The sequence below is a fragment of the Halichondria panicea genome, chromosome 16, assembly GCF_963675165.1.
Source record: "Halichondria panicea chromosome 16, odHalPani1.1, whole genome shotgun sequence".
NCBI lineage: Eukaryota > Metazoa > Porifera > Demospongiae > Suberitida > Halichondriidae > Halichondria > Halichondria panicea.
The window spans coordinates 2133053-2155145 of record NC_087392.1 but is presented as its reverse complement, the minus strand read 5'-3'; the positions used below and the strand labels follow the sequence as shown (position 1 = coordinate 2155145).

The following is a 22093-nucleotide window of genomic DNA, read 5'->3' as shown; positions in this document are numbered from 1 at the left end:
CACTATATCATCACTAATAGACTATATGTACAGTCCATGAGCAGTCTATTGATCCATAATATTATTATACCCAATCTGTAATCCCCTTTCAGACCTCAGTAATGAACTGGAGTCGAGTGGCTGACTTTGCTCAACGCACCTTCTCGGTGTCACTGTTGGGTCTTACCCTGTGTGGAGTCCTGGTCCTTGCTCAGGGGGGGTACGGGGTGGTGCAGAGACGGAAGCAACAGAAAGCCGTGGAGATCACTCAACAGGTAGCCAGAAATTATTTTTAATTAATGTTTGTGATTGGTTATAATATGCAGGAGACAAGTGAAGGCAGCCAGAAAACAGGGACTGATAGTAACACCACTAGCTCATCAACTAAATAGTGTTAATTGCTCTCTTTAATAGACTTGTGGAAAATTCATTGATCATCTAATAATGTTGCAAACCTTTTCACTCCAAACATTGTGGCAGGTTTTTGTTCAATCACAATGAAATTAATATGAAAAGAATTGTTGATAAAGATACTAATGAAATCCTACATGTCCTCTACACTCCACTTGTAAGCCTCCTCAGCAACGGCCACACTGTTGGACTCCTTAGCAAACCATGTATTCTCAAATCCATTCGACCTATTGACACCATCCCACCTGTAACCTGGTCTGATGCCATAGCGATTGGGAGGGAAAGCTTTCTTGTAGGTAGGTCTCCCTGTAAAGAGAACAGTAATGATTGAGTCACATTAAATGTGTAAACACACCTTTCTTAGTTTTCTTGTTAGACTTTGTTGTGTTGCCCTCGGGCTTCTTGATGAAGGCCAACATAGGATCGCCAGCCCTATCTTTTGCTTTGAGCATTCTCTCCAAGTCCTCATCGTCAGCATAGCGAGCGAGGGGTTTCGACATTTCATACAAGTCATCTTGCAGCCTCTCCTCATAGCTCTGGGCCTGGGCTGTCCTGCAGGGAGAACACAAACAACTTAATAGGTTAACTATATATGGAAACAAATAATAACGAGTGTTGCAAGCGTGCGCTTGCTAATGCCTCTCGCCATGTTTTTGCTTTCGCTCAAAAGTATTAGTGTTATAGAAGAGGTGCAATGTGCTTTGATTGTTTCACAAGAAAGGGGTGTCCACAGTTAATCGTGCATACTGATTATCTTAAATGGCCTGTAGCCAAACAGTGGGAGCAAACCTTTCAAAGGCATAGTCAGTAGTCTGTGATTAAAGACAGAATTCAATCACAGAAAGTAGTATCTATAACAAGCAGTCTAAAAAGAGTTATCAAAAAAGGTTGGTTTGTGGCTTACCAGAACCTCAACAAAGATGATTCTGCCATGCGCGCGCCAGGATCTGGGGTTCAAAATGGATTACCGTATAGCGGGTATATTTTGAGGGTATAAATTTTCGCGGATGGACCATTACAAAGAATTTCGCGGATTTTATCTTCGTGGTTTGAGTTCCAGCCTTTTTGCGCATGCGCACATCAACATGCAGCTGTACCTCCACACCGTTAGCCTCGAATCCATAATACTGAACACGCCTACTATTCATAAATTTTCGTGGGTATAAATTTTCGCGGTTACAGGCTCAATCCGCGAAAACCGCGAACATTTATACCCTCGAAATATATCCGCTATACGGTATCTTACCACGTGGTATTGAGCGCGCATGCGCATTACATCCCAGGAATAAGGGATGTGTCTGCAAGTTCACAAAAAATAATGGCTACTATAAAATAGCTAGCTTCTTTAGCTAGCAGCTTTTTCTGACTCTTGTAGCTAACAAAAAGCTAGCGCTTTAGTGCAAGGCTAACTCGAATAGAAAGTTTGTGCGAACAGATGATGCTATGAAAGATTCTAAAGAAACTGCAACAGCCTTCAATGTGAGTCAAACTAAGCCATAACTCGAGAAAGAAGCTTTAGTTTGCTAATCCACGAATCGAAATCCAAGAGAACGTGGCTAGAAGCCTATAGAAGCTGTTAGTTTTCGTCGCATTGCAACCGTTGAACAGTTACAGCTGGAACAGACACACACACACACAGTCACACCATGTACAAGATTGAATACAGAGGAGGTACGACAGGCGGGTGCAGCTCAGGCAATTAGCCTTTGATTGAGCAATAATTATCCACCCACGCCCCACCCACGTCGTATGTTTTTGCTGAGAGTCAGAGGAGGTCCGACATGCGTGCACGAATCACTACAAGTGCTAGTGCATTTTTGGCCTGGACATATCACGTGACAGCAATGACCACAATGCACTGAATTTATAGTGATTCGTGCACGCATGTCGTGGCTGAGAGTAATCAAAGGCTAATTACTTGAGCTGCACCGCGCCTGTCGGACCTCCTCTGGATTGAATAGGGAGAGGGATTGGAAACGGAAGTAGTGTCATGTGACATTTTACATTATGGTACTAGAGAGCCTTTGATGTCAATCCGTGTTAGTTGCTCAACACGCGGGAAACAATGTTTCATGAATTATGATCACTACAAAATGTTCAGAGCCCCCCTAAAACGTCATTCTCATGCCCCCCAATGGTGAGCATCAGTTGGAAAAGAAAAAATACATTTTTGACTTTTGTGAAGAGAGCTAGAGGTACAAAACACGCTATAAGATCTTTATATACCTAGAATGCTTCTAATATAGCTAAGACTGTGCAACTCATCGGTGTACTGTATCCCATAATTATGGTCTCAAGTGTCAGTTGGAAGTGCAAGTTTTAGTACAAATGTAGTATAATCTAGCAGACAGTCAAGGTACCAACGTTAGATACACAGCCTCGATTAAACCCCGGCGTAACGCGGATATAATTCGAGGTAATTTTCGTTTCCAATCCCTCTCCCTATTCAATCTATGATCACATGCAGCCAGCTTTACCGTATCCCTCGTGCGGCTACGCCTCGAGCAATAATTATAGAAGCTGTAAAGTTGATTTTAAGGGCAACAAATAATTGTATATATAGAGAACTGAACAAATACTTTGAACGCACCCTTTCCCCCAGGTCATAAACTTTTCGTTCTCTTCCTCTTTAGCTCTCTCTGCCTCTCTTTGCTTCAGTTTCTCTAGTTTAGGGTCCACTTTCTTTCCCTGCTTGTCACGATACACAGTTTCTGCATTCCTACCAGACACTGAGGGGTCAAGACCCTTAAAGAAATCTTCTTGACGTTTGCGTACAGTGGCGTTTTCCTCCTTAAGCAATTGAGCATTTTGAAGACCTGCTCTAGCTCCGGACGACATTCTGTCAGTTTTTTTTTCAGTTTTCTTAGACCCCATTCTTTGTGGTGAGAGGTCTGGTGAATGTTGGGCTATGTCAGAGACTCTGGGAGTACTTAAATCGTCATTTATTCTTCTAGGGGGGCTGTTGTCAACGGAATCATGACGTTTTCTTCTGGGAGGGCTGACATCAGGAGAATCGTGTCTGTTGCGTCTTGGGGGGCTATTATCAACTTTCTTTGGTGGATTTAATTTTTGTGATGGTTTTCCCCTTTCTATTAACTGTGGTGAGGAATGTCTCCCCCTAGACCTCCGAGAAGGCCCTCGCACACCGTAATCAGACGTGTGCTTCTTTCTTCTTGGTGGTGACAAGTCATTATCAGAGTCATATCTCCGACCTCGCGGCGGGGTCAAATCAGGTGAGTCCATCCTCCTCTTTCTAGCCTGTCTCACTGGGCTGAGATCATTGTCTTCTACCATTGGGCCACTAGATCTAGATTGGACCGGCTGCCACTTAACAACTTTGGACATGCTATCGTCCTTGTAATCCGCGACTTGTGGTGCCTCATCAGGTTCGTCTTCCTCCTCTGTCTCTGGTTGGTCTCGTGGTATCAATGATCGCCAGTCAATGTCGTCATCATGGATGGCTAAATTGGCTCGCTTCTTCACTTTCTTTCGTCTCTTCTCCTTGTTCAAGCCTTCAGACCCACCAAGGTACTTCTTGAGGTAGTCTGCCTTAGACATTGCACATAGCATAGGATCTACCTTAGCTGTACAAGGATATTGGATACGTTTAGAAGTTTCATTCAATAATTGCAAAACTCACCAATGGGATTCCTGACCTTAGCTCTTCTGCCAGATAAATTTTTGGGTACGGGTTGATTTCATCTATTTGCTCTACATGTTATTTAATCACACTTTACCAGCTTGTCTGTATGTACCGGTATGCTACGATTTGCATGGAGAGTCCTCAGGCTCTTCAAGCAAGATCTACAACTGATCGTTGTCAGGGAGATGCAGCTGACACAAAGAGAGAGAGCCTGCATACACGTACACGTACACCACAATGCCTGCATTAGAGGTCTTTTGTCGCAAGTGGAAGATAGGCAGTGATGACCTTGTCTTTCCTTACATCGGCTCCATTCTACTCAGAGTGTTTTGGTGAGCTACAGCAAATTGACATGATTTTATAAAAGAGGCTGTTACGTATACCACCTTTTTTCTAATTACAGCGCCACAAAAATTATAATTTTCTAGTGGTGCGCGCAGTGGCTTAATAGCGAATATAAAGTAATAGTAGCTGTTCCATGAATAGATCAATTGCTGCATGTATAGCCTATTACTTGTACTTATAAACTAAAAGCACCAGCAAAAAAATTATTCACTTGGCAGTACAGTAAAAATAAAATTTTAGACTAGACGAGAAGAAAGACAGTATAGGTAGTAGACGTCTATGTTAAATGGTGCCTTTAAAATAAAATTATACTTCCTTCCAGGTTTATTCTCGTCGGAGGTGTTATGCTGACGTATGACAGCAGTTACAAATGCCATGATGATAAACTCCTGAAAGTTTACCTCTTTGTGCTGGCTTTTCTCCATGTCATAGCTGCTATGGTGGAAGTCTCCATTGTATTTATCAGTTCTAGTGGCACCATTTCCAACTCCCAACCTCGTAAAAAGATAAGCATCCCAATATACATCCTCACTGGAATAGGCACATTGGAATTTGCATGGGACATTGTCGGAGTGCTTTGGGCGTTTGATCCGACCATTGACTGCCACAAATCACACCAAGTTTTGTTGCTCACAAGAGGGGTACTGGTATGGAACTTCATTGGATCAGTAACTGTTGGCTTATACCTCATTATGAGGATAGGTAAAGCACCACAACACATATTGTTAGCAAATTTAACCATTTTTCTACCCATAGGTATCTGTCGCGTTCCTTGCAGCTGCTGCTGTAATCCCAATAAGAAGCTTCGTTATGAGAGACTGCAACCCGACACCACATACGGAGGGCGTCGTCTCTCCCGTGCTAGCAGTGAGACCTTGGTCCACCACAAGAGACAGAGGAATTGGCAATGGAGGGTCCAGTGCATGTTCTGTTGCCTCAAACTGAGAGATGGTCAAAAGACAGCCTTTGCTGATGTCGCCGCCACACTGGCTGATGCATTCAACCAGTTCAGAGGTTACGTGCCCTCGGATATTGCCGCTGGGCTTGCCCTCTATGCTTTTCATCGCAAAATTGTGACTTAGTGCTAATGTGTTGGTAGCATGTTTTAACTCTCTGTGATTATACAGGTGTATAGCTCTAATATTGAGCTAAGGAAGCCTCTGGACTTTGGCAATGATGTAAGTTGTCATTTGAAAACTCAGCTGCACTGCTATATAATAATTATTGTGTTTTCACAGCTTGTCTCCAAGCATTTCAATCGAGCAGTCTACTATATGAAGTTTGCAGCAGCTGCTTACGGCAATGCTGCCTATCTCCACCACAATGGCATACTGTTTGGTTCTCTTAAACTCACCAAATGTTGCTTGTACGTGTAAGCCGCCAACTCTAACACTACCAATGTTATTATTATGAGTGTCCATCCACCCAGACGTTGCTTTACCTGCTGCTGCAGTAAGAAAGAAAGTGATAAAAAAGGTAATGGAAATGGGTTTAACGTAAAGGCTGGTTGCTGTGGGTGTGAACTGGTTGCTCTCAAGAAGACAGCAGAACTGGCTGATGAAGACATTGTGCATGTCTCAAACAAGAGTGGGGTAAGACGTATACGCCCATAATTGATATTGTGCTCTGAGTTTGATGTCATATTGTGTGCAGGTGTTCTGTCCTGCTTTCTTTGTGGCTATTGATCACAAATACGAGGCTGTTGTCATTTCAATAAGGGGTACTCTCTCCATTCATGTGAGTATGGTTGTCCTTATGAAGCATAGTAGTTTATTGTTGTGTGCCCCTACCCTCAGGATGTATTGACTGATCTGAGTTCAGAGCCTGACATTGTTTCCACTTGTGAGGATGGTGACGTATATGGACACAGGGTACACTCAGTATTGCTTACACAACCCTCCATTACCCCCCCCCCCCCCCCAGGGCATGATGGCCGGGGCACACGGAGTGCAGCTAAGACTGGAGAAAGATGAGATATTAACAAAAGCTTTTAGAGCTTTCTCTGTAAGTTTTATTACTGTCCAAGTGTTTTGGAAATCTTAGTTGCTCCTTGCAATGACACATAGGCTGTGTCTCAATTTAATTTCCAACTTTGTGTTCCTAATGCAGCACTATCGGCTGGTGATTGTGGGTCACTCTCTAGGTGCTGGAGCTGCTGCCCTGCTGGCCATAACCCTCAAACCAAAGTACCCCAGACTTCAGTGTTTTGCTTACTCCCCTCCTGGCTGTATTATTAAGTAGGTCAACCGCAACTTGGTTTACCCTTAATTGATACTAATTGTGTGGTTGAATGGGTAGACATCAAGTGTCCCATTACTGTGTACCTTTTCCACTTGTAGCCGTGACTCTATTCCCTACACAAGAGGGTTCATAACCAGTGTAGTTCTGGGCAGTGATATTGTACCAAGGTGAACCAGCTTGATGAGTTTGTAGAGACATTAATTATTATTTGGACAGATTACGACCTGAGAGTTTTGATGCACTTAGCGCCCATGTCCTGGACTTGCTTCAGAACTGCAAAGTTCCCAAGGTACACATAATTTTGTATTGATTGTCTGACGTCCTTATATAATTTATAGTATCGCATATTCATCGACTCTTTCTTCTACTGGTTGGGATGCTGTCGCCCGTGTTTGCTCAGAAAGAAACGAATGCTCTCAAACACTGAGCTGGCCTTCCAAAAAGACCCTGACCTTATCAACGACTTTGATGCCACTTATGATGAGGTGTGTTTGTATATAATGCATGACCTTATAGTATGATTATGGATGTGTGCAGGACGATATCTATGATGTCGTTGCTGACATGAAGCTGCTTCGTGCTAAGGATAAGATCACAGGCAAAGAGAGGCTGAGCTCTAGAGTCAAGATGCCTCTGTACATTCCTGGCAGAATCTTACACATCACATGGGACACCCCTATCAAACTGTGAATCAATTTGTCCATAAAAGTATTTAGTATGAATGTACAAAATTACTAGGCTATATACATTTTGTAACTGCAGGAGTGCTAACTGTTATAGCAGCATATTGTTCTTGGCATGAAAGTGCTGTATATATATATAAATAGAGAAAAAAATTGTAGCTCCAATGTGAATAATTATGCATTTTCCTTCCTCACCACAGGTGTTTTGGTTTGCTGTCGAAGGCACAGCTGCAAGCTCATTGGACGGCACAGTCGGAATTCTCAGAGCTCATCCTGGAGAAAGACGTCATCAAACATCACCTCCCTTACACTCTGTTGGACGGTCTCCAGCAACTGCAGAAGCAAAAGAAGACACTTAAAACAGGACGTTGAGTTAGCTGTAGTCTACGTGTACATGACCAGGAGTTCATGCACTCCTGACATGACTTGTAGTCGATTTATCCTCTTCACTTATCATCTTATATCATCCTCTGCTAAATGGTATTCATTACAAAAACGTAAATTGACATCATTGAAATTTCATGCACGCTGTGCTAAAACCTGTACCTACCATCTTGCGAGATTTAAGATTTAGAAGCTAGCAGATTAATCAGGAGAGTCTGCCGCCCATAATAGTCTACCTATCAATCAGGATGCCGCTGGTGGTACGATACATCGAGCCTCGTAGTGAGAGTCACCCCTCAACCAAAGCTAGTCTATGCAGACCTGGACCAGAAGATGTCCAGCCTCACCCAGAGGATCAAGAGTGCAAAGAGGTGGACAAACTATTGACTATGACGAGCTGTATGCCTATCCTTGAGTCTGTGTCTACCAACCCTCTCCAAGCTCTGATGGTCCATCGCCTTGCCTCAACTATTCGCCAGCTCAGCTCATTATCTCAACATGCCGAGGGTGTGATGGGGGCGATTGCCGATGGTCTGGCCAGTTGTCACTCTCGCAGTACCCAGCTTGAAGCTCGGATGAGAAGACTGAAGGAAGAGGTGCTGCCATCGCTAGATCCTGACCTAGAAGGTGAATTTGATTGAGTTGAGATGTTGTATGAATATTTATTTAATAATTATGTGAGATTTCAGTGATGAATATTCAAGAGGCTCTGCGGTATAATAATACCTTGCTGTGTCTTATCTGATCAGCTGCTCTTTGATCTGTTGGCATAACTGGATAGTTGTAATAACATTGAAATGAGGTACTCCGGTAGCCCTTGGAGATGATGTTCATAGCCATGGACACTACGTTATGTGTGTCCGTAATGACTGTACATATATATACCTTATACTTATAATTATCACTTTGCTGTACCACTGTAGCTCTATAAAAGAGCTATAGACTTTGGCAGTGGCTGTGTAAAGTGTGTACAAGTCTGCATTGTACTCTAATGCACTTCAATTTAGGGACCATTTATTGTGGTGTCACCTCCTGGCAACATTACACATCCACTCTTGTTTTTGCAGCTACTGAAGGATTTGAGATCCCCCACCCTGATTTCCAGTTCAAGAGTCGCCGAGAGTCCAACCAACTGATGCTTAGCAAGCACCCCCCTCCCCCTCCGCTGGCTCTGACCATTCAGGCTGCACACACGCCACCACTGAACAGTTTCTCTAGCTTATGGCCTGATGGCCGCGACGCTTTGCACATGTACTCCAACCCAAGCTACTTCTTTGAGCAGTGGATGAGCTCGGTCAAGAAGGGAGCTCTACGCAGAAAGTCTTCGGGTCATATCCTCAGCGTAAGTGTGTGGGGGTGGATAATTGAACATGTAGCTGTTAGTGTATTTACATGCTTTGTTTATATGTAGTCGGAAATTGCATACCAATCGTGCTAACCATGAAGTATGGCATTCCTTTTTGATACATGATAATAATTGTGTTAATTAGGCCATACCTTTGATGTGGATCGATTTTATGTGGCCTCATTTCCCAAACCTCTCATGTTTTCAAATGCCAACTGTTTGCCATTATTGTGTATGTCTTTAAAGTGTGAACCTATTGTCACTAATCCACACCTGTATATGTGCACACTAATTACCTCCTGGAATAGGGGAAACTACTACGGCAGTCCTAGTGCTTTCTGTATAGTAATTCAGTACTTGATAAGCTGCTGTTTTTGTGAGGCAGCAGGTTTTCAGTATCCATATCTACCACTTCCCCCTATATATTGTATGTGTTCTGTGTATGTACACACAGAACCCAGTGCATTGATTCCATGGTGCCTTTCCCAACACTCTCCTAGTAATGTGGTCAGTAAGCAAGTATTCTCATTGCTTGGCAACAAACAAATAGTCTACAATTGTAATGATTGTTATGATACCTAGCTTCTATTGTTTCCCTTGCAGCCTACTCTGCTGGGCAGACCCAGTGGAATTCCTGGAGGAAGGTTTGACAGCACAGGATCAGTCTCTCCTATAGGAGGATCGAAGAAACTCAAACGTAGTGCCACAGTTGTATCACGATCTATACGAAAGAAAAAAACTCGACCCCTATCTTACCATTCATCATCCAACCAAAGTATCGATATGCTTGGCCTCTCGTCCTCAAGCAAACAGAAGGGTCTCCAACGAAGTTACTCTGTGCGTGTGTCTCCCGGCTACACGGCTATGGCTAGGAAAGGAGTCAAGATACCAAAATCCAAACACTTGGCCGACCCTCTCTCGAAATCCATTGCAGCTGTTTTCCCACAAATTGAGGTGACGCCAGCAGATCTTCCTGAAGTAGACAATTCCTCTACAAAGTCGGATAAAGCTTCAACAAAATCAGATAGTTCAAGCAAGTTCCAGAGGGGAGGTCTTAGACGTTCATTCTCCCTACGTAGAAGCCGCTCTCGATCTCGCTCAAAGTCCCCCAACCCCACTCCCGTTAGAGCCACCCCTGACAGTGTACTCAGTAGTGATCAGATGCGTACAGTGGAAGGCAGTGCTAAGAGTAGCTCGAGCGACCTCACTGTATTGCCTAAGAAACAACTAGAACAATTAGAACTTGGAACAACTGGATTTAATACCACCCTCACTAAAGGGGACTACCCCAAAGCTACAAGTACCTTTAAGGCAGCATCAAACCTCTCCAATCGTTCAGTCGCCCCACTCCTCACTCGAATATCGACCCCACCCAACTTTCGTGTTCAAACTGGCTCTGATGCTGTCCGCGACCGACACAACAGATCACCAATACAACGCAGCATGACTATAGCAGGACACAGCAATGCCAACCTCAGGAATGCAGCCGTTAGAGCCAGAGAAAAACTTAAAATACAAGATAGACCATCCTCAGTAATTGATATGCCCTTTTCTGGTAGAGAGAGTCCATTGTTGGGGATGGCTTCCTCACAGACCTCATTAAACAGGACGCCCTCTGCCCAGTCCAATTCCACCGGTCGTCCCCAGTCCATGTTACTGGCGGTAGGAGATTTTGAGCGTCCTCTGTCTCAGGAGTTGCAAGCTAAGATGACAATCAGTTCTCAGGTACTGTACACATGTTCGCAACATTTCATTCCTTGTCAAATACATTTACAGTTACACGTACACATGTGTAAAGCCTTATAATACGTGAGTAAGGTTTCACTTAATGTCATATGTCTCTACTTCCTCCCCTGCAGTCTCGCAAGCCACGACGACCAGCTCCCCCGAGACCTCCCAGTGCCGACAGTGGTGGGCGTAGCACTCCTGACTCAGCAAAGAAAAGGCGGGTCACTCCTGTAATGGACTCCAGTCCATTCTCAATGGCATCACCGGATGCTGGGAAAGCTGAATCTGATTCAAGTAGTCCTATTCAGACGACATCACAACAGACGGATTCTAGTCCGATACCAAGTAAGACCAAGCTGGACAGCTCTGTAGAGAAGACTGACAGTACTCTGGTGAATGGAGATCCTCCTCTTCCACTGCAGAGGCAAGACAGTCTGTCCAGATCAGCCAACTCCAAGACTGCTCAAGGACCCATCACTGGTAAGGAGGGTACGTACAACAACTCTCTAGTCTATATTGGCTTACCTTGTATGGCAGCACGTTCATTACCCCGTGTGTGCGCAGTGTAGCAGGGGTAGAGTGATTGGTGTGTGTGTGTCGGTTTATGTGTGTGTATATGTGTGTCGGTTTATGTGTGTGTGTGTGTTGACATAAAAATGAGCTATTTGAGCGAACTAGACACTTTCATGGACTGCTTATGTGGTGTAATAGGCTACTTACAGTTGAAACTTGTTGACGATCTTCGAATTAAAGCAACACAAAAAACATTGTTTTCTAATCTTTGCTTTATAGATTTTTCACGATAATTCCGGATTCACGTTCCTTCATCATAATGTTATAGTTTTTATTGCGTCCAAAAACTCCCAATTTTGGACCAAAAGTGCACGGTGGCCCTTGAGTAAATGTATATCCCACACTTTACACACACACACACACACACACACACACACACACACACACACACACACACACACACATACACACACAGGGAGTGGACCGGCCACCCCTGGAACCGCACACACAGCTGTCGCTCAGACTAGTAGCCTGGATGCTGATCGTCGTCAGAGTGTTGCAATGGCTCTGTCAGAGGTGCTCTCAAACATGAGTCGTCGTAGCAACCCGCTTAGCCCTACCTCCCCCCTTTTGGTCAACGGAGACCTCAACAGGACAATCACACCTGAGAATAGTGCCACCCTCGATAGGATCCTCTCTCCTGTCACTCCTCAGGGCAAAGGGTCTTTCGACCTCAATTCCACTCTGACACCTTTCGAACACTCTCCACATTTTGGCATGTCCCCCCTATACAGCTTCAACACTCCAAATAGCTCTATTCCATCGGGATCGTTTGGCAAGTCCTCTCATGTTCCTCCCTCCAAGAGACGATTCTCCAAGCGAGCGAGCAGCCTTTACGTGAGCCCTCACAAGATAATGTCCCCTCGAGGAAGCCAGGGAGAGTCTAGTAAGCAACCAAACGAGATACTGAAGGCCGGAGGTGTGGACATTGGAGTTCTGAAGCACAATAGGAGTGACCTACTGGTAGCCATAAGGAGGGGCACCCAGCTCAAAAAGGTGAGGACTCACGAAGTGTTTGTGTTAGGATTCATGTGTTATTAGCAGAAATGCTGCATGGCTATTCATAATTAAGATAATTGCCTTGTAAAATTATTCTAATTGGCCTCTGTTAAGCTTTAGCTTAACTAACTTAACTTTAGCTAAGCAAATGCCTGCCGGAATTACTCATTGTCACACTTGCCCACTATCCCACACTCTTTTGTCACCTTGTAGGTTGAGGAGGAGGCTGCCCTTACGAAGGCCGAGGTGTCCTGGGATGTGGCAGCCATCTTGGACCGTTATGATGTGTTACATAGCGATAGTGATGAGGACAGTGACGTTGGGGACGATGAATGGATGGATGACTTTGATAATTAACTGTTTGTATCGTTTGTGTTAGTACCAGTTTTTTGCACACATTATATAACATTTCACGAGCTAGTACAATAATTATATAGCATATCCCCCAGAGTTTGTGTTTTTGTGAACTTGCGCAGTTGGCAATATTGTTTGAATGATTCTAGTTATGTTCCAACATTGTTTGCATACACAACAAAACTTTAATAGTAGATTGCCGATTTGTCTCTAATAATATAATTTTAGACGGCCTGGGCATAATAATTATGGCCTGGAAACTAAAAAATTGCTGGTACAGCAGCCCCGCCCCCATCCATTTGCGGTTCCCAACATAACAAAATGACCTCTAGTCTACACAAGTACAATATGAGTGTTCCTATTAATGAAGGCACCCCAGCCAAGAGCTATGGAGCTGTGGGAGACTCGGTACACACTACTGTGAGCTCTGAGCCATATGACTCCATAAGCAGTCAGACTAGTGAGGGAAAACGCAGGAAAGGTGCTCCCTTGCTCAATGGACCTGAGTTAGAGAACAAAAGACTTGACCATCCAACCAAGTATGTATTGAATTTCTGCGCATATCACTATTTGTTGCACACAGTTGGTTTGATGCGCTGATCCACTTGGTGAAAGGCAACGTTGGCACTGGACTGTTATCGCTTCCCCTCGCCATCAAGAATGCTGGCCTAGCCGTGAGTGCATATTTACCACCTTTGTATGTTAAAATCTCGTTGCACAGGTGGGAGGAGTGTCTCTACTGTGTCTAGGTATCATAGCCACTCACTGTATGTTGCTACTGGTGAATATGGTGCATGAGCTCTCAAAGAGGTTAGTGCGCTTAGCTAGATTACCCATGCATGGAATTCATTGATATCTACAGGCACGGAGGGAAATTCAAAACTTTAAACTATTCGGAAGCTGCTGAAGTTGCTGTTTCTGAGTACACAGGCAAACGGAGTGTCCAAAAGTTGGCTGGGTGAGTTTTGAAGTAGATATGAAAGTATTATGTCTGTTACTACAGGTGGATCATAAACTTATTCTTGGTTCTTACTCAGTTTGGATTCTGCTGCATTTATTTGGTATTTATTGCCAACAACCTCAATCAGGTTTGTTAGTGTGGATTCAACAGTGCACAATTCGACCACTCTCTCTCTGCAGGTGTTCTGTTCAGCATTTGGGATCTCTCTAGCAGATATACAGCTTGATGCTATTAAAGCTTGGATAGCTATCATTGTTCTGCCTATAGTATTATTCTGTTGGATACGGAACCTTCGAACGCTCTCCATTTTCTCAACCACTGCTCATTTCTTCATGTTTGTCAGTCTGGGCATCATCTTCTATGAGGAATTACACCTTTTCTTGTAAGCTCCAATAAAGATTTAGCTATTGTCATTGTGTTTCCATGTGTGCAGCTCTGTGGATCCCCACCATCAAGCTGCTGCTCTACGTCCAAGTAAGTTTATTCTAACCTTTCACCCCCACCTCCATTATTTACTCTGCATGCAGAGAATGTCACTGATGTCGATGGTCATGGTGGAGGGATCCATTATTACCCAACTCAGATCACTGGGCTAGCCCTCTTCTTTGGGAATGCCATCTTCTCCTTTGAAGGAATTGGAGTGGTAAGAAAATGCACCCCTTGAAAAATGTAATTACCTACACGATATATAATAATAGATTCTTCCATTGGAGAACAAAATGAAAAAGCCCAAGCATTTCAAACCGGTTCTGTATGTGGGGATGGCATTCACAGTGTTTCTGTATGTGTCAGTTGGCACACTGGGCTATGCCACTTACGGGGACAGTATCCAAGCCAGTATCACACTCAACCTTGAGATACGCAAAAATGAAATTGCTGAATCAATGTAAGCAAGCAGGAACCAAATTATGATATCTTTATGTACACTTTGTAATGATCACTACAGATTATTCATGATAGCCAGGATATTCTACTCCTATGTGATATTTGCAACCTTCCTGCTCCAGTTCTATGTTCCCATGGACTTCATGGAGCCCCCAGTCAATAAGGGTATCGAACAACTGAAAGAACAATTTCACTGGAAGAGTGATAATGTGAATGTAATCGTTTTATCTGCATTTCGAACAGTCATTGTTCTATTAATAGGTACGTGAAACAACCTAATGTACGTATGGTGCACTTAGTACGACTGTCCTCACTCCGCAGCGTGCCTTGCGTTGTCTATACCTGACCTTGGTGACCTCATTTCACTGGTTGGATCTGTGGCGAGTAATGCCCTGGCCCTCATCTTCCCCCCTCTACTCAGTATGCTGGTGTTCTTTAGACGTGACCACCTACCATGGAATGCTTCACCATTAGTGGCCTTCAAACAAGCTATCTGGATGATTAAAGACGTGTGCATTATTTTGCTCGGCTTGTTGGGTTTCTTCATAGGGACTTATGCAACTATCAAGAACATCATTATCTTCTTTGAAACTAATACCAACAAACAGAACAGTTGCGTAAACTTTCTTCCTCATTAGTATGTGATTATTGTCATTTTTGAGGTAAAATGAAAAAATTTTCGTAACGCTTTTAATTTTTGCACGTTATAGATATTTTCGTGTAGGATTGCTATAACCATGAAAAAAATATCGAACAAAATTATTTCACGCTATGTGGTATCTGATGCAACTCAGACTATTCTCAGACTTGGATCTTCTGCTCACACAAATGGTAACTTTTCTCTCAAGCCCTTGACAGTACTAGTAGTATACAAGTTTCAATTTATGGGCACAACTACATTAATTAAACAGTCATAATTATATTATTAGTCTACATGTATAAATATACAACATTGACACGAATTATTGGAAGACATGATTAGTCAGGTTCATAGAGACTCTCGAAAAAGGGTATACATTATTCAGTATAGTGTTTGGCACTGCAGGGGGGGGGGGGTGCCTTTCTTAAGCTACCAGCTAACTGTCTATAGTCCGGACTCTGATTGGTTCATCAACGCCATGCGCCAGTCTGGGCATCATTTTCTATGAGGAATTACACCTTTTCTTGTAAGCTCCAATCAAGATTTATAGCTACTGTCATTATTTTCCATGTGTGTAGATCTGTGGATCCCTACCATCAAGCTGCTGCTCTGCGTCCAAGTAAGTTTATCCTAACCTTTCACCCCCACCTTCTTTAGCTGCATGCAGAGAATGTCACTGTCGATGGTCATGGTGGAGGGATCCATTATTACCCAACTCAGATCACTGGGCTAGCCCTCTTCTTTGGGAATGCCATCTTCTCTTTTGAAGGAATTGGAGTGGTAAAAAAATGCGTCCCTTGAAAAATACACAATATAATAGATTCTTCCATTGGAGAACAAAATGAAGAAGCCCAAGGATTTCAAACCAGTTTTGTATGTGGGGATGGCATTCACAGTGTTCTTGTACGTGTCAGTCGGCACCCTGGGCTATGCCACTTACGGGGACAGTATCCAAGCCAGCATCACACTTAACCTTGAGATACGCAAAAATGAAATCGCTGAATCAATGTAAGGAAGTAATAATTATAAAACCTTTATGTATGTACACTTTAATGATCACTACAGACTATTCATGATAGCCAGGATATTCTACTCCTATGTGATATTTGCAACCTTCCTGCTCCAGTTCTATGTTCCCATGGACTTCATGGAGCCCCCAGTCAATAAGGGTATCGAACAACTGAAAGAAAAATTTCACTGGAAGAGTGATAATGTGAATGTAATCGTTTTGTCTGCATTTCGAACAGTCATTGTTCTATTAATAGGTACGTGAAGCAGCCTAATGTACGTATATGGTGCACTTAGTACGACTGTCCCCACTCTGCAGCTTGCCTTGCGTTGTCTATACCTGACCTTGGTGACCTCATTTCACTGGTTGGATCTGTGGCGAGTAATGCCCTGGCCCTCATCTTCCCTCCTCTACTCAGTATGCTGGTGTTCTTCAGACGTGACCACCTACCATGGAATGCTTCACCATTAGTGGCATTCAAACAAGCTATCTGGATGACTAAAGACGTGTGCGTCATTTTGCTCGGCTTGTTGGGTTTCTTCATAGGGACTTATGAACTATCAAGAACATTATTATCTTCTTTGAAACTAATACCAGCAAACGGAACAGTTGCGTAAACTTTCTTCCTCATTAGTATGTGAACATAATAATGTTGTATATATAATTTATACATGTACATGTTTTATTCTAATTATGGCACTATTACATTTTATGTCATAATTGTAATAACACGATTAGTCAGGTTCATAGAGACTCTCGAAAGGGTATACATCATCGGGTATAGTGTTTGGCACTGCAGGGGGGGTGCTTTTCTTAGAGCTACCAGCTAACTGTCTAGTCCGGACTCTAATAGTTCTGATTGGTTCATCAACGCTCAACAGGTCGTCATAGTGACCAGGCTCCATCTCTGTCGGCTGTACATCGTCGTCATTGTCACTGTAACCACGGTGATGAGAGATGTTAGCATACTCTTGTACGAACGGTATAGTGTCGAGAATAAACTCTGTGAAGTTCTTGCCAAGTCCTAGCCACCAGGGGTTGGCTGGATCTCTTGAGCAGGTGGTGGTCAGCAGTAGGAGGAGGGAGAGGTGGAGGGGCACAAAGAGGGCAGAGTAGGATGTCGATACGAGGTCATCCAGACGTGCACTCAACAGAGCCTACAGTGGGGGAAGGGGAGGAGACACTGTGAGAGAGGTATACAGTTGACTAGCGTACGGAAGTAACAAACAAGTTATTGGATATTGAAAAGACATGTTTGCAACCTCCAACAAACAAAGCTACATACATAGGACAGAGGAGATACTATATTATAATATATGTGCACATAGGTAGTAGCCATAGTAATAGTAACTATGCAGCTCACCATAAACACAATGACACAGATGGTAGCGAGGGTGAGTGTGGTGAGGAGGAGGAGAGTGAGTGGTTTGGCCAATCGTACAGTTTCAGGGTTCTCCTCAGTGAGGGCAGCACAATACTTGATTACCCCGTACACCACCAGACCCACAACCAACAGAACCAGAGTCACCCAACTAGGCACTAGGACCACCTACAATGAGGGGAGGGGGGACAGGGTCAGTACAGTGGACTATAAGTGGAATCACTAATCACGTTCTAGTACAGTAGTACAGACAACACTTACTGCCCATGTCCAACTGGTGATTTTGTCTAGTCTCAAACCGATGAATAGAAGTTGTAGAAAGCTTGCAATACTCAGTAGCTCAAACTGCAAAAGCAAACACAAGCCACCAACATTTATAACAAAGTACACACACACTGTATACACACTAATAACATGTACTGACACACTGCACACACACACACACACACACACACACACACACACACACACACACACACACACACACACACACACACACACACACACACACACACACACACACACACACACACACACACACACACACACACACACACACACACACACACACACACACACACACACACACACACACACACACACACACACACACACACACACACACACACACACACACACACACACACACACACACACACACACACACACACACACACACACACACACACACACACACACACACACACACACACACACACACACACACACACACACACACACACACACACACACACACACACACACACACCATGGCTCTACCTCAATGTTACAGTGTTTAATGCAGCAACCCAGGATGCATGCAGCCACAGAGAGGAAAGAGAGAATGTACATTGGAATAAAGATAGCCGTCCAGGAGGCAGGCTCTGCGGACTCAGCATTCACCACTACGAGCACCTCTGTAATAAAAAGTGGGAGATGGAGCATTGACGTCTGGAGCATGGCTACGAGGTGATGCTGATGCTCTCGACCGTACCTACACAGAGACCGGGGATACTAGCACTGAGAGAGAGAGAGAGTGTGTATATGGTCCAGCAAATTCACTGTGTGTAAGACTCTGTAATACTATAATGCTTACATATTCACCTCGGCCTCTGATCAAGCATATACAGTAAGGCCACTGTTAGTTGCATCATAGATAGAAGAGAAAGGGATTGGTAACGGGGGCGGTTCACGTGATGCTTTTACATTGAATGTACACAGATGGGCCTGAACCATCCGTGTTTCGCCCTAAAACTCCCGCGAAAACCCGGGAAACTATATTGTGTCTAATGCCTACTTCTTAAAGACCCCCTCCAACACTTAACTTAAACACATGCCCCCTGATGGTAGGTATCATTTAGAAATGAATAAAATATAATCTTGATTTTCGTGAAGTAGCTAGAGGTACACAGAGCCTCTGTCAGAGGCTTTTTCATGCTTGTGTTCCTATAGCACCTATGATATAGCTAAGGTTGTGTTACTAAGTAGTGTGCCATGTCCCAAGTTTAGCAGTAGAACTGCTTGTAGATTTTTTTTACAGACGGTAAAAACAATTCTCATGAATTAGACTACCACATTAGAAGTAAGCCTCGAGGCGAAACACGGATGGTATCAGAAGTGCACTCCGTTGCCAATCCCTTTCTCTTCTATCTATGGTTGCATACTTGTTTCAGATCAACCTCCCTCCTCGGTTTTGCTCACCTCCTCAATTACGTCATTATTGCTGATGTCAGCCATTATTTGAGGTCAAAGTCCATTTTTTTTGCTGACATTGCATTATTTTACCATGTGCCATGTGCAAGTTGCATTGTGCACCAAAAAGCCAGTGCGAAAAAAAATTTAACTATTTTTATATTCAGACTCCATCCTTTTGTGTATTTTTGTCAGTTAAAAAAACAGGATATGACGTCATCAAATTATGGGATAATGGGTAATGAAGACCTTCCTCCCTCATCAGGGTTGAGCTGTATTCTCATCTGAAACAAGTATGCAACTAACAGTGGCCTAACTATTGATCTCCCTAAATCAATCCACAAGTGAATTATTGTATGTACCAGTAAAACAAATTCCCGACGTCATAATAATTGTTCCACAAGAGCCATGCACACTATCCTGTACTTACCGTGCATCCTTTCTCTTGACCCAGCAGCCCACCCCCAAAGACACACTTACTCCCAGGACAGCATCCCATAGCCACAGCGGCAGGAACACAACAGCATAGTGCCAGCTCAGAACATTGTCAACACGCAGGGAGAGGAGAATTGAGAAGACGAGAAGACACAAATAGACAAAAAAATTACTGTAGGGGCCATACAAAGGTAGATCTACGTACATGTGTATGAATAATTATCGTCTGGCATTTGGAGCAGTATTAGATCTAGAATTTTGTATCACCTGATGTTGAATAGTTTAGCAAGGTCCTTGAAATGCATCCCTGAAAGACACTGCACACACACACTCGAATTAGCTTTCTTCCAATTACGCACTAGAGAATTGAGAAGAGTAAAATTGAATAACAAAAACCTTGACCCTTTTCATCTGGTTGTGCAAGATCGCAGACCAGAAACTAAAGAAGATATACCAAGAAGGTTGTGTTAGAAATAAGGTTGTCCCTGTGCTAGTAGACAATATGGCCGTGTTCCATGATGAGGTTGAGATTGAAGACTTTGAGTATGATGAAGAAACAGAGACGTATCTCTACCCTTGTCCGTGTGGTGACCAGTTTGAGATAACTAGGGTATAAAGTGCAGTACCATTCTGAGTAATATCTTTACGTACCTACTCCCACAGGAGGATCTTGAGAATGGAGAGGATGTGGCGACTTGTCCTAGCTGCTCACTTATCATCAAAGTTATATATGATCTAGTAAGTTGTACATTGATGAATTGCTCGTTGCCCATGACCCAGCCGATGTAAATTCATTCTGTAATTCCATTCCTCAGGAGGACTTCTTGTTGTCCAATCCTAAGGTGAAGAAATCAAGCAGCCAAGTGGCCCTGGCTACATAGCAGCATCTCCCAAACTTTTGCACTATTCTCATTTTCTCACATGTACACAATGGAATTGATAACAAAAATAAAGTTTCACCTGTATTAAAACCATATATAAAAACCTGTCTCTAGAATGTTTAGTTTAAAAGGTACAATTATTGAGGGTTTATGATTGTTGCTTTGTGCCCCGAGGGGTCTCCAGATCCCTCAATAGAAAGAGAAGCTCGACTTGCCACCAGGAGGAGCATGCACCTTGGTTGAGGTGCGTTTCGCTGGTGTAGTCCGCTCTGTAGCTGCTGATGACGGACTGGGGTTGATGATGGTAGACACTGGCTGTTTGGCCACAGGAGGAGGTGGGGTTTGTTTCACAGGCAGAGGTGGAGTCTGTTTTACTGGTTGCTTTGCCACGGGGGGAGGTGGGGTCTGTTTCACTGGTTGAGGCTTGCTTTTGGCAGGAGATGGGTCACCTCCCCCTCCAAATATGTTGAGGGAACCACCACCACCGGGGGGACGAAGCACTCTGTATACAAAACACACGTAAATTATAAGATGATGGATTTGTTAGATCCAATTACCATAGTTAGTGTAATTACAGTGCCAGAAAAAATAATTACACTCTAAAGTGGTAAACATTTAGAATCCTTAAAATTGCGTGCTTAAATTATGGTGGCGCTACAATAAATACCACAAGCTAGTGAGGTGTCTCTACTTAGAGTACAATTTCTTGTACACAAGCACGTGGATCTACAGTTTGATTTTTGGTCTCCATAATGTTATATCTACATTTAGACAGTTATATAGCACAGCTACATGTATGCATCAAATCAAGAGTAATAAGAGTACTCAAATGCATGATGCACATAATACACATGTATAGGTCAAAAAGTAAAGGCGAATTGCCATAAATTAACTAGGGACACACCTCGCTACGAGTATTCATCACTGTCATTCATCACATTCAATAATGTTGGGGTGTGTCAGAGGGGTACATGTAGATCTAGCTGGGCAGAGCCCGGACATTTTATTGTAAGTATAAACGAGCAAAATGTCACGATTGAGCTCAAGTGTCCTCAGTACAATCACTAACACATCCTCCAACTTTGAAGTCAAACCGTTACAGTCCGAGCCACTATTAGTAAAAGTGTCTGGCGTCCACTACAGCACTGCCGTTCAAAATCTCACGTAACCTAATCAGAGCCTCGCTTTACTCGAAATTACAGCAACCGTTGGCGCTTTTTTTAGGACCCCAAAAATGCTGAGTTGTCCTTAAATTATGAACAATGGTGGTGGTGCTGTAATTACATATTAGATTAAATCAAAGCTAGACCTTACCTTGAGGTAGGCTTCTCAGATTCACAGAGACCCTGGTTGGTGTAACCATAGCTAGACATAATTATTGCCAAACACCAGACAATACAGAGACAGGAGAGATCTTGGAAGTGAGGACTAGGATCAGGACAAGTGATCAACAAAGTGGGGATATTGCAGTGAGCTCCTGTTGATTAGGACTTCCGCCACATGACGTACCTGGAAACCACGCCC

At 43.4% G+C, this 22093-nt stretch overlaps 7 protein-coding genes and 1 long non-coding RNA gene across 10 annotated transcripts; 5 read left to right on the top strand and 3 right to left on the bottom strand.

The window, feature by feature from the left end:
• Positions 1–275: 275 nt before the first annotated feature.
• LOC135349945 (BUD13 homolog) lies at positions 276–4165 on the bottom strand. The gene is made up of 4 exons (XM_064548618.1): positions 4031–4165; positions 2981–3974; positions 746–942; positions 276–696 (listed from the first exon to the last, which is right to left on the bottom strand). The coding sequence occupies exons 2-4, from the start codon at positions 3958–3960 to the stop codon at positions 524–526; spliced, it is 1350 nt and encodes a 449-aa protein (XP_064404688.1). The 5' UTR covers positions 3961–3974; positions 4031–4165; the 3' UTR covers positions 276–523.
• A 65-nt stretch (positions 4166–4230) lies between these two features.
• LOC135349931 (diacylglycerol lipase-beta-like) lies at positions 4231–7808 on the top strand. Its single transcript, XM_064548593.1, has 15 exons — positions 4231–4365; positions 4701–5080; positions 5135–5451; positions 5506–5556; positions 5617–5744; positions 5808–5970; positions 6032–6115; positions 6175–6249; positions 6302–6382; positions 6488–6615; positions 6718–6786; positions 6836–6908; positions 6958–7104; positions 7157–7305; positions 7503–7808. Exons 1-15 carry the CDS (start codon positions 4271–4273, stop codon positions 7672–7674), a joined length of 2112 nt encoding a protein of 703 aa, XP_064404663.1. The 5' UTR covers positions 4231–4270; the 3' UTR covers positions 7675–7808.
• On the top strand, positions 7791–12879 carry LOC135349922 (uncharacterized). Its single transcript, XM_064548582.1, has 6 exons — positions 7791–8313; positions 8754–9028; positions 9635–10756; positions 10891–11239; positions 11748–12328; positions 12545–12879. The coding sequence occupies exons 1-6, from the start codon at positions 7935–7937 to the stop codon at positions 12686–12688; spliced, it is 2850 nt and encodes a 949-aa protein (XP_064404652.1). The 5' UTR covers positions 7791–7934; the 3' UTR covers positions 12689–12879.
• A 100-nt stretch (positions 12880–12979) lies between these two features.
• Positions 12980–16887, top strand: LOC135349801 (proton-coupled amino acid transporter 1-like). Its single transcript, XM_064548409.1, has 15 exons — positions 12980–13224; positions 13269–13359; positions 13407–13495; positions 13548–13643; positions 13689–13773; positions 13826–14028; positions 14080–14120; positions 14174–14289; positions 14345–14532; positions 14593–14792; positions 14853–15168; positions 15461–15467; positions 15992–16179; positions 16237–16436; positions 16499–16887. The coding sequence occupies exons 1-15, from the start codon at positions 13007–13009 to the stop codon at positions 16795–16797; spliced, it is 2337 nt and encodes a 778-aa protein (XP_064404479.1). The 5' UTR covers positions 12980–13006; the 3' UTR covers positions 16798–16887.
• Positions 15491–15878, top strand: LOC135350006 (uncharacterized). The gene is made up of 3 exons (XR_010399067.1): positions 15491–15697; positions 15750–15790; positions 15839–15878. It is a non-coding gene; the product is annotated as an uncharacterized LOC135350006 (long non-coding RNA).
• On the bottom strand, positions 16786–20082 carry LOC135349956 (transmembrane protein 185B-like). Of its 3 annotated transcripts, XM_064548634.1 has the most exons (7): positions 19956–20082; positions 19684–19860; positions 18556–18581; positions 18342–18478; positions 17823–17906; positions 17544–17729; positions 16786–17337 (listed from the first exon to the last, which is right to left on the bottom strand). In XM_064548634.1, the coding sequence occupies exons 1-7, from the start codon at positions 19991–19993 to the stop codon at positions 16915–16917; spliced, it is 1071 nt and encodes a 356-aa protein (XP_064404704.1). In that variant the 5' UTR covers positions 19994–20082; the 3' UTR covers positions 16786–16914. The 3 variants fall into 3 exon arrangements, with proteins under 3 accessions (XP_064404704.1, XP_064404703.1, XP_064404705.1); XM_064548633.1 differs by lacking the exon at positions 18556–18581 and having other exon boundaries at positions 18342–18555; XM_064548635.1 differs by lacking the exons at positions 18556–18581; positions 19956–20082 and having other exon boundaries at positions 19684–19827.
• Positions 20083–20162: 80 nt separating this feature from the next.
• On the top strand, positions 20163–20659 carry LOC135349996 (diphthamide biosynthesis protein 3-like). Its single transcript, XM_064548686.1, has 3 exons — positions 20163–20298; positions 20352–20426; positions 20504–20659. Exons 1-3 carry the CDS (start codon positions 20191–20193, stop codon positions 20567–20569), a joined length of 249 nt encoding a protein of 82 aa, XP_064404756.1. The 5' UTR covers positions 20163–20190; the 3' UTR covers positions 20570–20659.
• Positions 20660–20758: 99 nt separating this feature from the next.
• Positions 20759–21942, bottom strand: LOC135349799 (uncharacterized). The gene is made up of 2 exons (XM_064548408.1): positions 21884–21942; positions 20759–21071 (listed from the first exon to the last, which is right to left on the bottom strand). The coding sequence occupies exons 1-2, from the start codon at positions 21940–21942 to the stop codon at positions 20759–20761; spliced, it is 372 nt and encodes a 123-aa protein (XP_064404478.1).
• Positions 21943–22093: the final 151 nt, after the last annotated feature.